This window comes from Sciurus vulgaris, assembly GCF_902686455.1.
Source record: "Sciurus vulgaris genome assembly, chromosome: 1".
NCBI classification, from domain to species: domain Eukaryota; kingdom Metazoa; phylum Chordata; class Mammalia; order Rodentia; family Sciuridae; genus Sciurus; species Sciurus vulgaris.
Genome location: NC_136461.1, coordinates 115,298,366 through 115,312,845, shown reverse-complemented (window position 1 = coordinate 115,312,845; position 14,480 = coordinate 115,298,366). Strand labels below are relative to the sequence as shown.

The window sequence follows — 14,480 nt, the reverse complement described above, 5'->3', positions numbered from 1 at the left end:
AGTCTAAAATCTAGGTCATGAGTTTATCAATCCTTTAAAATAAGATTATTTTGATCTTTAAATTTTTCCTTAAGTTTATTTTCTTTTCACAGCTTATTTTATTCCCTTATCCTTCAATACTTCTAAGAAGGGGAGAAAGTAAATGACTTGTATCAGTTGGCAGTTTTAATTCCACATCTTCACAATTCTTGTACTGTATGTTTGAGATTGGAACATATTGCTACAACATTCATTTTTCTTCTTTCAAACAAATGCTGTTTTATCTTCTATCCAAGGTCTTCCCCAGCTCCCCGGTTCTAGTGATCTCTGGCCACAGGCACTCTCTGCTGACCCCTGGCCTCGCTATATACCCTGTTAGAATAGTCAACTTCACTGCCTTCCAGCAGATGGCAACACCTGTTTTCATTAATATTTCCTGTGTGCTCACCAGTCAAAGTGAAGCCGTGGTAGTGAGAGCTATGAAGGAGAAGTCTGGTGCAGGTGAGTACTGGGGGCTATTTTCTAACCTAGGGGGAGAAAGCAAATAGAATGCGTTCACAATTTCAGCGTGGAAAATATTCAGCCTCTTGACCAAGATCAAACTAGCTGAGGCATGGATCTCTTCCAACCTACCCAAAAAAATGTTTAGGTAGCTTTCTTAACACTATCTAAATTTTATAATTAACCCGCGAAGTCCCAAATTTACAATTCTGTAAATATTTCAATAAAATTAACACAACTGCATTAAAATGTTGGAAATCATAACCTAGAGCTTTTATATCCTTTCTTTTCTTCTTTTTTTTTATTACTAATTTTTTTTTTTTTTTTTTTTTTTTTTTTGCAGTGCTGGGGATTGAACCCAGGGCCTTGTGCTTGCCAGGCAAGCACTCTACTGACTGAGCTATCTCCCCAGCCCATCCTTTATTTTCATCAAGAATGAAAATGCAGCCGGGTGCAGTGGCACACGCCTATAATCCCAGCAGCCTAGGAGACTGTGGCAGGAGGATAGCAGGTTCGAAGCCAGTCTCAGCAATATAGTCAGGCCCTACACAACTTAGCAAAACCCTCTCAAAATAAAAACTAAAAGGCTGGGGATATGGCTCAGTGGTAAAGTGTCTGAGTTTGATGCCTGGTACAAAAAAGAAAAAAGAAAATACATTGTCTTATAAACATGACATAGGAAAAATATAGTACCTTTTATGTATATAAGTAGTCCTCTAAATAGGACATTGGACAAATAAGAAGTTATAAGATAGATATGGTGGCATATACATATAGTTCCAGCTACTTGAGAGGCTGAGGTAGAAAGATTCCAAGTACTGAGGCCAACCTGAACTTAACAAGACCCTATCTCAAAATAATTAAAAAAAAAAAAAAGAGGGCTGGAGGTATATCTCAGGGAGTATAGTACTTGCCTAGTATATGCAAGGCTCTGAGTTCAATCCCCAGTTACTACAAAAAAAGAAACTTCAGTTTAACTTCAGTTTCTCAGTTTTGTAAGTATACTATTTTACACTATTTTTTATTGTTGCTTTTTTTGTTTTTGTTTTTTGTCTACCCTGTTTAAACTTCTGCTGGATATAGATCTTTCCGTTATCAGACAATGGGCAAATGTCAACCCTAGAACAAGACTTAAGATTCCCCAAATCTTGATTTCAGGCATTACCCAGTTAAGAGATTATGCTAAATTAGGATGGGAAATGGGAACAAGTTATGAAAACAGGTGTTAGGAAAATCAGAACCATCTTCTTTATACTTTTCACCCCTCAAGGGAAATAAGTACGGCTTTTTTTGTTTTGTTTTGTTTTGTTCTTTTGTGGTCTGGGACCAAATCCAGGAGTGCTCTACCATTAATGAATACTCCTAGCCCTTTTTAATTTTTTAAAAACAGGATCTTGCTTAGTGGCCCAAGCTGGCCTCTGACTTGTGATCCTCTTGCCTCAGATTCCTGAGAGGCTAGGATTACAGACATGCCACTGCATCTGGAAACAGTAATTGTAATTATTGGGAGTGACCTGGCCTAACTCTAGTACATATTCTAATGGGAGAAGTTTGTGTTGACTTTTCTTGTGATCAATATACTAAGCATATTTATTGTTTATTAGTTACACAGCCAAGTACAGTAGTACACACCTGTAATCCCAGCAACTCAGGAGGCTGAGTCAGGATTACAAATTCAAGGCCAGCAATTTAGAAAGACCCTATCTCAAAATAAAAAATAAAAAGGTCTGGGGATTTAACTCAGTTGCAAAACACCCCTGGATTCAATCACCAGGACCACCCCCCCACCCCAAAATCATCCACAGATATATTTGTTTTCAGATCTCACTTCCAAATTACATTAACCAGATCTGTACCTAGATTTTTGTTGTTGCGTCTGCTAATGACACTACTGTAGCACTAGGTTTTTAACATTTCACAACTGTACAACATAACCATGTCACCAATTGTTTTGTATTTTAACTAACTTTACTTTGATAAGTAAAGTATCCTTCCTACTTATAGAATCTTAGATGGTATCTATAGGCTTCACTAGACCACCCAAACTGCCCATGGCATAAAAACTGGTTAAGAGGGCTGGGGTTATAGCTCAGTGATAGAGCACTTGCCTAGCACATGTGAGGTACTGGATTTGTTCCTTAGCACCACATAAAAAGGAAATAAAAGTATTGTGTCTATCTACAACTAAAAATGTTAAAAAACAAACCAAAAAAACGAGTTAAGAACTGCAAGGGAGCTGGGCGTTATGGCAACACCTATAATCCCAGCCAATTGGGAGTCTAAAGCAGAAGGATTTCAAATTCAAAGCCAAACTCAGCAATTTAGTCAGACCGTCTGAAAATTAAACATAAAGGGCTGGGTTGTGACTCAGTGGTTCAGCACATGTGGGTTCAATCCCTGGTACCAAAAAAAAAAACAAAAACAAAACCAAAAAAAAACCTGCAAGGGAAGCTGGGCATGGAGGCACATGCCTGCTATCCCAGCAATTTGGGAGGCTCAGCACCAGGTTGAGGGTAGCCTCAGCAACTTTGCAAGACCCCTTCTCAAAATAAAAAAACAGGGCTGAGAGTGGGGTATTGCTTAGTGGTAGAAACATCCTGGATTTAGTCCCCAGTACCATCAAAACCTGCAAGGGAGCCTGGCACAATAGTGTACCCTATAAACCCAGCAACTCCAGAGCCAAGGCAAGATTGCCAAATTCAAGGCCAGCTCTGGCAATTTATTGAGAATATCTCCAAATTTAAAAGGGGAAGGGGAGACTGGGGGTGTAACTTGGTGGTAGAACATTTTCATATGAGACTATGGGTTAAATCCCCAGTACTGGTTTGGGGAGGGGGTAGACAGGAGTTAGATCAATATAATCAGAATGGACAGGTACAGATGATGTTGTCCACATTTGGATTGATCCTACAGACTTGGGAAAGTCAAAAGATTTAAACAGTGAGATCTGTTCAGGGATTAGTGTACAATCTGTGTGCACACCTTAAACCTCAGATTCTTCACGAAGAAGCAGTTTGCAGTGTGAATGAGTTAGGCACAGTGGCACGTGCCTGTAATCCCAGCAGCTCAGGAGGCTAAGGCAGCAGGATTCCAAATTCAAAGCCAACCCCAGCAACTTAGAGAGACTCTCAAAATAGAGAACAAGGGCTAGGGATGTTGCTCAGTAAAGCACCTCTGGGTTCATGAGATTATGGTTAAGAGGCTAAGGACAATTTTGTTCTATAAATTAAGAAGCAGGGCTATACTAGGGATGCAGCATTGCAACTAGGTATGAGAACCTAGTAACCGATTCATGAGAAGGCCTGAAATTTTGGCAGTTTAGGCAAGAGTGGAGTTTTTTCCTGAACACTGAAGAATTCGAAAAAAACCAAACAGATGCCAAGTTGGCTTCAAAAACATGTCTAAGTTTTATTGAGGATAAAGTTAGACACAAATTGGAATATCCCCTAAAAATGACATCCTGAGTAGGACAAGGGACCAATGAATTTAGGTGATCAGGTCAGAGTGATTAAAATATAAATTAAATCAGCATAGACTGTCAAAAAGTTTGGTGAAAGGAAGCATGTCACCTGGGGTTAAAATGCACAGAAAAGGTTTTACAGGCATTTTTAAGGTGGCAGAGGATTTGAAGACCCCCTTGTAACCTGAGAAGATGAACATTTAAAATTTGAAGACTTTATTAGAGAGATATAAGTTAAAAAGAGGTGAAGGAACAAAATCACACCTCAAGTTTCATAAAAGGGTCCGGTTGAGTGCTTCTACTGGATACTCTTAAGACTATGTTTTCAAATGCAGCATCTGCCCTGGATGTGTTATAACTATTATCTTGTTATGGCCAATGCATAGATCAGTGTGAAGGTTCAGGAGTCTTCAAGCGGTTCATTGGTTCTTACCAGATCCTCCTCTTTACCCTCTTTGCGGTGTTGGCATCAACAGCTTTCATCTTTCTAGGTAAGGAGTCCTTATATTCAGCACCGTGGACTTTGACTTGGAAACTGCCTTCATTTTATTTCACAAACTAAATGAGGATGAAAATTAGCTGTTTATCACATCTAATTTGTGACAAGCAGTTGACACTGAGCCTCCCTAGCCCAATCACTTAATGGATTTAATGTCATCTTCAAAGTACTACAACAAAGCAATAAACTGGATGTGGCAAACTATGAAATACCACTGAAGTGGAAACCACTGAAGTGGAATATCACTGTTGCTAACCTTTAGACAATAGTTACTTTTGCTCCAATCAGTGCCTAGGGATGATTGAATACATACACCATCACCATTGGCTACAAGTATTTTCTCTTTTAGGCAAAAGTTGAAAGAAAATACCTTGAGATGGGTTAAATTGGGATAAATAAAATTCCTGTATTAGTGTATTACTATTAAGTTACAGTGTTCAAGTATGGGGGAGGGCATTAGTTCCAGAAGCCCCAAGATATCCCAAATCCAGGGCTGAGGTTGTAGCTCAGTGATAGAGCGCTTGCCTAGCACACACAAGACAATGGATTCGATCCTCAGCACAACATAAAAAATAAAGGTATTATGTCCATCTATAACTAAAAATAAAAAATATATATCCCAAATCCAGATACTCCTGTACCGTGCTTATACAAATGATGTATTTCCATTTAATATACACATACCATCCCAAATATTTTAATCACTTCTAGTTTATTATATAAAAGGTTATTATACTATATATGCTCAGAGTCTAACAAGGAATGTCTTTGTTCAGTATACACATTATTCTTCTCAAGTATTTCTGGTCCTCAGTTGATTGAATCCACAGACAGAGGGCAGGCTTAAGCATTTCTTTTTACACCAATACTTACATCTCATGGTAAGAGTAGACTTTTACTTTTTAAGACCTTCTTCCAGTTAAAAGCATGTAAGCTTTTATGACATCTCCCTTTTCCTTTTTCTAGCATACAGTGCCTTCCTAAACAAGATACAGACTGTTCCTGTTGTTTATGTGCCGACTATAGGAACAACACAGCCAGGTAAAGAAACACTGTCCTCATCTTTGAAAAGCCCAGATATACATGCTTGATTTACTCAAACCTTGTCATCTCCCTTCCCCCTTTACTTCTAGGTTCTTATACCTCCACAAGTTCTCCTCCTTTCTTGAGCCCCCGACCCCCACTGACTCAGAGTCGACTACAGCATTGGTTATGGAGCATAAGGCACTAACCTATCCTTGCGCAAATCCCCTTTAACTGGGGGAATGAGATTTTTAGCCCTAGACAAGGAACCTACCAGCAACCTCTACACCAAGCCTCCAAAAACAAGATTTCTGACAATCGTAAATAAAAAATGTTAAGCTATATTTTTATTAAAGTTGTTTGTTGATTGTGTTGTATAGGTTAACCATCAGTTCTTAATACTAAGGGAACAAAAGAAACACTCCCATTTATCTAATATTCCAGTGCTCAAATCAAGCTCTGAAGATTTACCCAATGAGCCTAGGTGGATAAAATGTTCCAAAATGGACTTTATTTTAGTACTTGGCCACTTACTTGCCCCAAATGACTCTTCTGGATGCCCCTGAACACTTGAGGCAGGAACTTCCTAGCAGTTAAACAAGACAATAAACAGGATATATCCAAAATGTGTTTATTGGGATGTTTTCCCACTCATCTTGATTCAGGCTGCTTTTAGTGCTGCTTCCTCCTGAAGGAACATCCTGAAAGAAAATGATTTGAATATTACCTAACAGTCTACCTACCCTGTCCACTACCCCACCCTGAGGTGCCTGGTGAGCCACTCTTAGAATGCTACATTTTCCCCTCAACTAACTCATTTATACAGATCCCATTCCCAGTAAGATTCAAAGCCAAAAACCACATTAAGCCATTTACCTTCTGTAAGTCTTGCTTTTCCTCCCGTAGGCTGGCAGAGGACAGTTGAACAGCCAACACACAAAACTACTGTTTGTGCATGACTGAAAACTGTTGTGATTTTATAGCATCCTGGGAGGGGATGGAAATCAGGCAAAGAGTTAACGTTTTGTCCAGTATTACTCCCATATATTTGTCACTTAACCCCAACTTAACATCCCATTAGTGTTTTCTAAGGCAAAAAAAAAAAAAAATCTTTAGATGGAATTTTGACAGCACTGAATTTCAATTACTCCTCCTAAAACCAAAATTCTTACCATATATTATAATTTTAGAAAACATTATCTCCTTTTAATAGATTTAGAAACTGAGAATACTAAGTTGCTTCAAGGACGTGGTACAACTCGCACTATTACTTTCCCCTAATGGTGGGGTCCATTGCTTTCACTGCTATAGCAAACCATCTCCTCACCTGGGCATTTCACATCCATGAAATAGGAATTGGGGCTCTGCACCAGGCGCTTCTTCTTGTGTTTCCTTTTCTCCTCTTCTGGAGAGGGATGAAGGAGATCTTTTGCGAGCTAAGAAGGGAAGAAACGCAGAGATTTAGAAACCAACGACGAAAAGCGAATGATCGAAAACAGCCCCCACTGTCACACACCGGGGAGAACTCGCCCCTCGCCGCCCCTGGTGTCTGCGTAGCTGGGCCGCCATCTTATCTCCTCTCCGCTCCCGTCTATGCGGGTGGCCCGTGGGCCGCTGCGGTCCCTGGAGTTAAGGTCCTAAGAAGTGCAGAGGGTTAATGAGCACCCTCTACGATCCGAAATCAGCGTGAGGGGAGCGTGCGGACAGAACAGCGAGATCTCCGCCGAAACCTGGACCAAGGAACTCACAGGCATGTTCTCGTGGGGAGGTCGTCACCGCCGGAAAGGAGCGAAAGCGGAAATCCTGCTCCTTATATCCGGCATTCTGCAGGAAGTGACGCTTGGGTCTTGTGTCGCCATGTTGGGAAGGTCCTGCTCTGGGTTAGTCTGCAGTGGGGCGAGCATGGAACTGCCATTTTCAGAAGGTCTTTAACTGATAGACTTGTCTTGAACGTGTCACCATGTTGAGAGAGCTATTTTTGAATTTAGCGTTTAGTGAACCGTCAAGGAATAAATGAACACTTTTAAAATTTCCCGGTGCGCTTTGACAGCTGGGACTTGATAAGTAGGAACCTCTGCGGAAAACTCCAATAATTCCGAACCATATCGAACCATACCTGGGGTTTATTTTTCAGTTATCCGTGTTCTGTACTATTTTTTTCAGTTAGTTCAATTTACCCGTATTTAAGGATTCTGGATGTAATACATGCAAAATAGAAAGCGCTCCTCATATTTCTCCCAATCCCTAACTAACCTTAGGGTTTACCATCGTGTGGGTGGGGTTTTTTTTGTTTGTTTGTTTTGGTTTTTTTTTGAGGTGGGGGTGGATTGATTGATTGGTTGATTTCATTTAGTATTTTTTGTCCTGGTATGTAACCCAAGCCCTCCAGTGCTGAGCTACATCCCCAGTCCCTCAGCCTCCATTGTTAAAATTCATTTTTTTCTTTTTCAAATCCCTCTGAAAAACAAGAAAATAAAACACTTATACGATACATTTTTTATACATATTGGGGATTGAATCCAAAGGTGCTTTACCACTGAGCTACACCCCCAGCCCTTTTTTTATTTCCAGGGGTCTCCTTAAGTTACCCAGGATGGCCTCAAACTTGTGATCCTCTTACCTGGGCTTCCCGAGTCGCTGGTATTACAGGTGTGCATCACTGTGCCCAGGGATAACTTTATATAATAGTTCTAGAGCACTAGTGGTTTAACTGTGAACTATGAGAGAAACAAGTGTGGAATTTTCACTGGTGTATAATGTCATCGCTTCAAAAGTTTCAGATTTGGGGGGCTTGAGTTGTAGCTCAGTGGTAGAGCCCTTACCTAGCACATGTGAGGTTCCATCCTCACCCCCCACATAAATAAATAAAACAAAGGTATTGTGTCCATTTACAACTAAAACATATTTTTTTTAAAAAAGTTTCAGATTTTGGAACATTTTAGGTTTCATTTTCAAATTAGGGATGCTCAACCTGTAGAAATAAATTCATATAGACACATGTATACATATGTATACATTTTCCATATATAACATATAAAGTTGTAATAATGATAATCTGAAAATAGGTACAGATATAAATATATTCTTCTGTACCTGTGAGGCTGTATTTGTAGGAAAATCCCTACCAATTGAACTGTTGGATCAGTGGTATGTACATTGAGGGACTACTAAACTATCTTCCAACATAGTCTTTCATCTCACATGACCACATCCCTTTACCTATATTTCACCAGCACTGTCTTTACCTGACTTCTAATCTTGCAGCATTGACATCCTTTCCAGAGAATGAGAAGGAAAGATGAAGATTAAAACATCATCCTCTAAGATAATGACCAAAGCTTTAGAATATCCATTTGTCATAAAGGAGGAATGAAGCTTGGCATGGTGGCACACACCTATAATCCCAGTGATTCTGTTGGCTGAGACAGGAGGATCACAAATTCAAGGCCAATTTCAGTAATTTAGCAAAATCCTGTTTCAAAATAAAACAGGAGCTTGCTGGGGATATAACTCAGTGGTGGAACACCCTGGGTTCAATCCCCAGTACCACACAAACAAAAAATAAAACTAAAATTAAAAATAATGAGGACCTGGGCTCTGTGGTGCATGCCTATAATCCCACTGGCTTGGGACGCTGAGGTAGGAGGATCACAAGTTCAAAGACAGCCTCAGCAATTTAGCGACGCCCTAAGCAATTTAGAGAGACCCTGTCTCTAAATAAAATTTAAAAAGGGGCTGGGGATATGGCTCAGTGATTGTTTCCCTGGGTTCAATACCTGGTACTACAAAAAAAATTTAAAAAGATATATATATATATATATATATATATATATATATATATAAATAACATATATTATATGTAATATATAAATAAAGAAAAGAGGAATAACCCAAATGGCACCTGGAGGCCTGATTAATCTGGTTAATACCAAAGGAAAGGGATGAGGCAACGTATGTGAATACCAGTCAAGGGTGTGCTGGTAAAAATTTTGTTTGGGGGCTGGGGTTGTGGCTTAGTGGTATAGTACTTGCCTAGCATGTGTGAAGAACTGGGTTCAATCTCAGCACTGCATATAAATAAGTAAACATAAAGGTTCATCAACAACTAAAAAGAATATTTTTTAAAAGTTTGTTTTGTTTTTGGTACTGGGGATTGAACCCAGGGTGCTTAACCACTGAATCATCTTCCCAGCCCTTTTTTTTACATTTTTATTAGAGACAGGGTCTTGAGTTGCTAAATGCCTTGCTAAATTGCTGAGACTGGCTTTGAATTACTAATCCTCCTGCCTCAGCCTTCCAAACTGGGATTCCAGGAGTGTGCCTCTGCACCTGGCTGGTAAAGGTTTAACAACCAACTCTCAGAAACAAAGTTCTGTGATCATAGTCTTTATTAATCTCAATAATGTAAATACTCTTACCACAGCCTATTTCAAACTACCAAAATAGCATCATAAAACTTGGAGTTGGTAAGATGTATGTGCAAAACCTAGGCTTATGCGTTGATAAGAACTGGTTCCAGTGCACAATTGTTGGACCAGAAACAACTTCTAAGAAAGTGATATTTAGTTGTTGATGGACCTTTATTTACTTCTTTGTATGTGGTGCTGAGAGTCGAACCCAGTGCCTTACACATGTTAGGGCAAGTGCTCTACCACGGAGCTACAACCCCAGCCCTGAGAAAGTGATATTTAGATTGAAATCTAAGAAAAGAATTCTCTGGGCATGGTGGCACATGCCTGTAATCCCAGCGAATAAGGAAACTGGGGCAGGAGAATTGCAAACAAGATCCTGTTTCAAAATAAAAAAATTAAAAGGACTGGAGATGTAGCTCAATAGTAAAGCACTCCTGAGTTAATTCCCCAGTAACCAGTCCCCAAAGGGAGGGGGGAAAAAAAGTTGGGCATAGTGGTGCACATTTGTATTCCCAGGTGACTTGAGAGGCTGAGGCAGAGGGATCACAAATTGAAGGCCAGGCTTAGTGAGACCCTTATCATCTTAGTAAGATGCCTGTCTCAGAATAAAAAATAAAAAAGAACTGGGGAGGGGAGTGAGGGAAGAGGTGGGGGTGGGGAGGATGGGAAAAATAAATTTTTAAAATGGAAGTTGAGGGGAAGGAAGACTGGGGAGTGACTACTTAAAATGGTTAAATGATTTTTATATGAGTTTTATCTCAAATGTTTAAAAATCTAAATAAACAAAAATTTAAAAAGAGAACTGGGGATGTGGCTCAGTGGTAAAGTACCATTGGGTTCAGTCCCCAGTGACGCCCACCACAAAAAAAAAAAAAAGAAAAAAGAAAAAAGGAAAAAAGGAATCAAGTATGCAAAGAGCTGGAGGGAAGAGCATTGTATACTGAAGGAAAAACACAAACCCAATGCCAGAATGAACCTAGTATAGCTCAGTGGGTAGAAGGCATTGTGGCTGAGACTGAGAGCTTGGGGAGAGTACTATGAGATGAGATTCCAGTGAAAGCAGCTGTACACCAGCTTAAGTTTTGGAGTGGTGAGCAAGAATAATACATTGCTGGAGATTGAAAGTTCAGATCCATGCAAAATAAGAGAAAATAAAAGAACTGATGGATTTACATTGGAACCATCCATGAAAAATTGAAGAGTAATTTAATTGGACAGATGAGATGGTTTGGTCAGTGAAGAAAAATTAAAGGTTTGTGATGCAGCTTAAGATAACAATGAGAAACTGAGCACAGTGGTGCATGCCCTATTATCCCAGCAATTTGGGAGGCTAAGGCAGGAGGATCACAAATTCAAGGCCTGAGACAAGAGGATCACAAGTTTGAGGCCAGCTTCAACAATATATTTTTAAGGGATAGTAGGAACATACCTGAACATTGTAAAGGCTATTTATGCTAAGCCCATGGCCAACATCATTCTTAATGGAGAAAAACTGAAACCATTTCCTTTAAAACAGGGAACAAGACAGGGATGTCCTCTTTCACCACTTCTATTCAAGATTGTCCTCGAAACTCTAGCCAGAGCAATTAGGCAGACTGAGAAATTAAAGGATACGAATAGGAAAAGAGGAACTTAAGCTGTCACTATTCGCTGATGGACATGATTCTATATTTAGAGGATCCAAAAACCTCCTCCAGAAAACTGCTAGACCTCATCAATGAATTCAGCAAAATACCAGGCTATAAAACAACACGCATAAATCTAACGCATTTTTATATGCAAGTGACGAAACAGCTGGAAGGGAAATGAGGAAAACAACTCCATTTGCAATAGCCTCAAAAAAATAAAATACTTGGGAGATCAATCTAACCAAAGAGGTAAAAGATCTCTACAATGAAAACTACAAAACATTGAAGAAAGAAATTAAGGAAGACCTTAGCAGATGGAAAGATCTCCCATGTTCTTGGATAGGCAGAATTAATATTGTCAAAATGGCCATACTACCAAAGTGCTATACAAATTCAATGCAATTCCATTAAAATTCCAATGACGTACCTCACAGAAAATAGAGCAAGCAATCATGAATTCATCTGGAAGAATAAGAAACCCAGAATGCTAAAGCAATCCTTAGCAGAAGAATGAAACAGGGGGTATCACAATACCAGAACTTCAACTATACTACAAAGCAATAGTAACAAAAACAGCATGGTATTGGCACCAAAATAGACAGATCAATGGTACAGAATAGAGGACATGGACACAAACCCAAATAAATACAATTTTCTCATACTAGACAAAGGTGCCAAAAATATGCAATGGAGAAAAGATAGCCTCTTCAACAAATGGTGCTGGGAAAACTGGAAATCCATATGCAACAGAATGAAACTGAACTCCTATCTCTCACCCTGCACAAAAATCAACTCACAATGGATCAAGGACCTTGAAATCAGACCAGAGACCCTGCATCTTATAGAAGAAAAAGTAGGTCCAAATCTTCAACTTGTTGGCTTAGGATCAGACTTCCTTAACAGGACTCCCATAGCACAAGAAATAAAAGCAAGAATCAATAACTGGGATAGATTCAAATTAAAAAGCTTTCTCTCAGCAAAGGAAACTATCAGCAATGTGAAGAGAGATCCTACAGAGTGGGAGAATATCTTTGCCACTCATACTTCAGATAGAGCACTAATTTCCAGAATATATAAAGAACTCGAAAAACTCTACTCCAAGAATACAAATAACCCAATCAACAAATGGGCTAAGGACATGAACAGACACTTCACAGAAGAAGATCTACAAGCAATCAACAAACATATGAAAAAATGTTCACCATCTTTAGTAATAAGAGAAATGCAAATCAAAACTACACTGATTCCATCTCACCCCAATTAGAATGGTGATTATCAAGAATACAAGCAACAATAGGTGTTGGAGAGGATGTGGGGAAAAAGGTACACTCATACATTGCTAGTGGGGCTGCAAATTAGGGCATCCGCTCTGGGAAGCAGTGTGGAGATTCCTTAGAAAACTTGGAATAGACCTACCATTTGACCCAGCTATCCCACTCCTCAGCCTATACCCAAAGGACTTAAAATCAGCATACTTCAGAGATACAGCCACATCAATGTTCATAGCTGCTCAATTCACAATAGCCAGACTATGGAACCAATCTAGATGCCCTTCGATTGATGAATGAATAAAGAAACTGTGGTATATATATACAATGGAATATTACTCAGCTATAAGAATAATAAATTATGGCATTTGCAGGCAAATGGATGAAATTGGAGAATATCATGTTAAGTGAGATAAGCCAATCTCAAAAATCCAAAAGAGGAATGATCTCACTGATAAGCGGATGATGACACGTAATGGGGGGTGGGAGGGGGGCAAGAATGGAGAAAAGAGGGACTGTATAGAGGGAAAAGAGAGGTGGAAGGGGTGGGGGGGAAGGAAAAAAAATGGAATGACTCAAACATCTTACTCTATGTAAATGTATGAATATGCAAATGGTATGCTGTTACTCCATGTAGAAACAGAACCAATATGTATCCCATTTGTTTACAATAAAAATAAGTTAAAAATATATTTTTTTTATTTTTTAGTTTTTGGAATCAGGGATTGAACCCAGGGGCACTTAACTACTGAGGCTCATCTCCAGCCCTTTTTTTATTTTGAGACAGAGTCTCTCTAAATTGCTTAGGGCCTTGCTAAATTGCTAAGACTGACCTTGAACTTGTGATCCTTCTGTCTCAGCCTCCTGAACTGCTGGGATTATAGACATGCACCACTATGCCCAGCTCAGCCTCAATTTAGTAATACTCTCGGCATCTTAGTGAGACCAGGGTCTTAAAATTAAAAATAATTAGAAGTTTTGGGGATGTAGTTTTGTGGTAAAATACCCCTGGGTTCAATTCCCAGTACCAAAAAAAAAAAAAAAAAAAGAAGAAAAAGAAAAAGAGACAATGAGAGGTATGAAAATGAAAAAAAAAAAAAAAGAAAGAAATAGTTGAGTTTGAGAAGGGACAAACACAGAAACACAGATACAGAAGATGACAAAGATAAGTGAAATGGCAAAAGGTACCTTCTCGCAATTCTCACAACCAGTGCACTTTTTTTTTTTTTTTTGTCAGTACTGGTGATTAAACTCAGAGAAGCTTTACTGAGAGCTACATCCCCAGCCCTTTTTCTTTCTTCGCTTTTTTTTTTTTTTTTAAATTCTGAGACAGGGTCTCTAAATTGCATATGCTGGCCTTGAACTTTGGTCTTCCTGCTTCAGCCTCCTGAGTAACTGAGATTAAAGTGTGTACCATCATGCCTGACTCCAAGGCTCCAATATACATCTTTATGCAAGGACAATTCTAATGATCTACTGTTAGAAAAGAAGACTATTTTGAAAAAAAAAAAAAAATTATTTCCAAAGGAAAAGATACACTTGTTTCTTTATATCAATGCTCTCTGTACTCCAGCTTCCTGGTGTCCATGGCTACACATTCACAGTCCATTCGGCCAGGTGCCAGGAGGACTGCCCCATAGCATGGTCTTATTAAAAGATCCTCAGGAAAAATGGCATTTTAGCTTGGTGTGGTAGCACATGCCTCTAATC

At 39.2% G+C, this 14,480-nt stretch overlaps 2 protein-coding genes across 3 annotated transcripts in view; one reads left to right on the top strand and one right to left on the bottom strand.

Moving 5' to 3' along the window:
- Positions 1–6,072, top strand: part of NUP210L (nucleoporin 210 like) — a 130,660-nt gene extending 124,588 nt beyond the window's left edge. The window contains exons 37-40 of the mRNA XM_079152687.1: positions 276–480; positions 4,327–4,431; positions 5,406–5,480; positions 5,573–6,072. Of these exons, the coding sequence (XP_079008813.1) occupies positions 276–480; positions 4,327–4,431; positions 5,406–5,480; positions 5,573–5,670 (483 nt within the window). The 3' untranslated portion in view covers positions 5,671–6,072. The remainder of the gene's footprint in view (positions 1–275; positions 481–4,326; positions 4,432–5,405; positions 5,481–5,572) is intronic.
- A 5-nt stretch (positions 6,073–6,077) lies between these two features.
- LOC306668944 (small ribosomal subunit protein eS27) lies at positions 6,078–7,259 on the bottom strand. 2 transcript variants are annotated; one of them, XM_079152661.1, is made up of 4 exons: positions 7,211–7,259; positions 6,790–6,898; positions 6,339–6,449; positions 6,078–6,163 (listed from the first exon to the last, which is right to left on the bottom strand). In XM_079152661.1, the coding sequence occupies exons 1-4, from the start codon at positions 7,214–7,216 to the stop codon at positions 6,135–6,137; spliced, it is 255 nt and encodes an 84-aa protein (XP_079008787.1). In that variant the 5' UTR covers positions 7,217–7,259; the 3' UTR covers positions 6,078–6,134. The 2 variants fall into 2 exon arrangements, with proteins under 2 accessions (XP_079008787.1, XP_079008788.1); XM_079152662.1 differs by lacking the exon at positions 7,211–7,259 and adding an exon at positions 6,979–7,178.
- Positions 7,260–14,480: the final 7,221 nt, after the last annotated feature.

Excerpts from the sequence above, each read along its gene's own strand:
- LOC306668944 (XM_079152661.1), bottom strand. Across the intron at positions 6,450-6,789 it reads CATGGATGTGAAATGCCCAG|GATGCTATAAAATCACAACA; the intron begins GTGAGGAGATGG and ends ATCCCCTCCCAG. Across the intron at positions 6,164-6,338 it reads AAAAGCAAGACTTACAGAAG|GATGTTCCTTCAGGAGGAAG; the intron begins GTAAATGGCTTA and ends ATTTTCTTTCAG.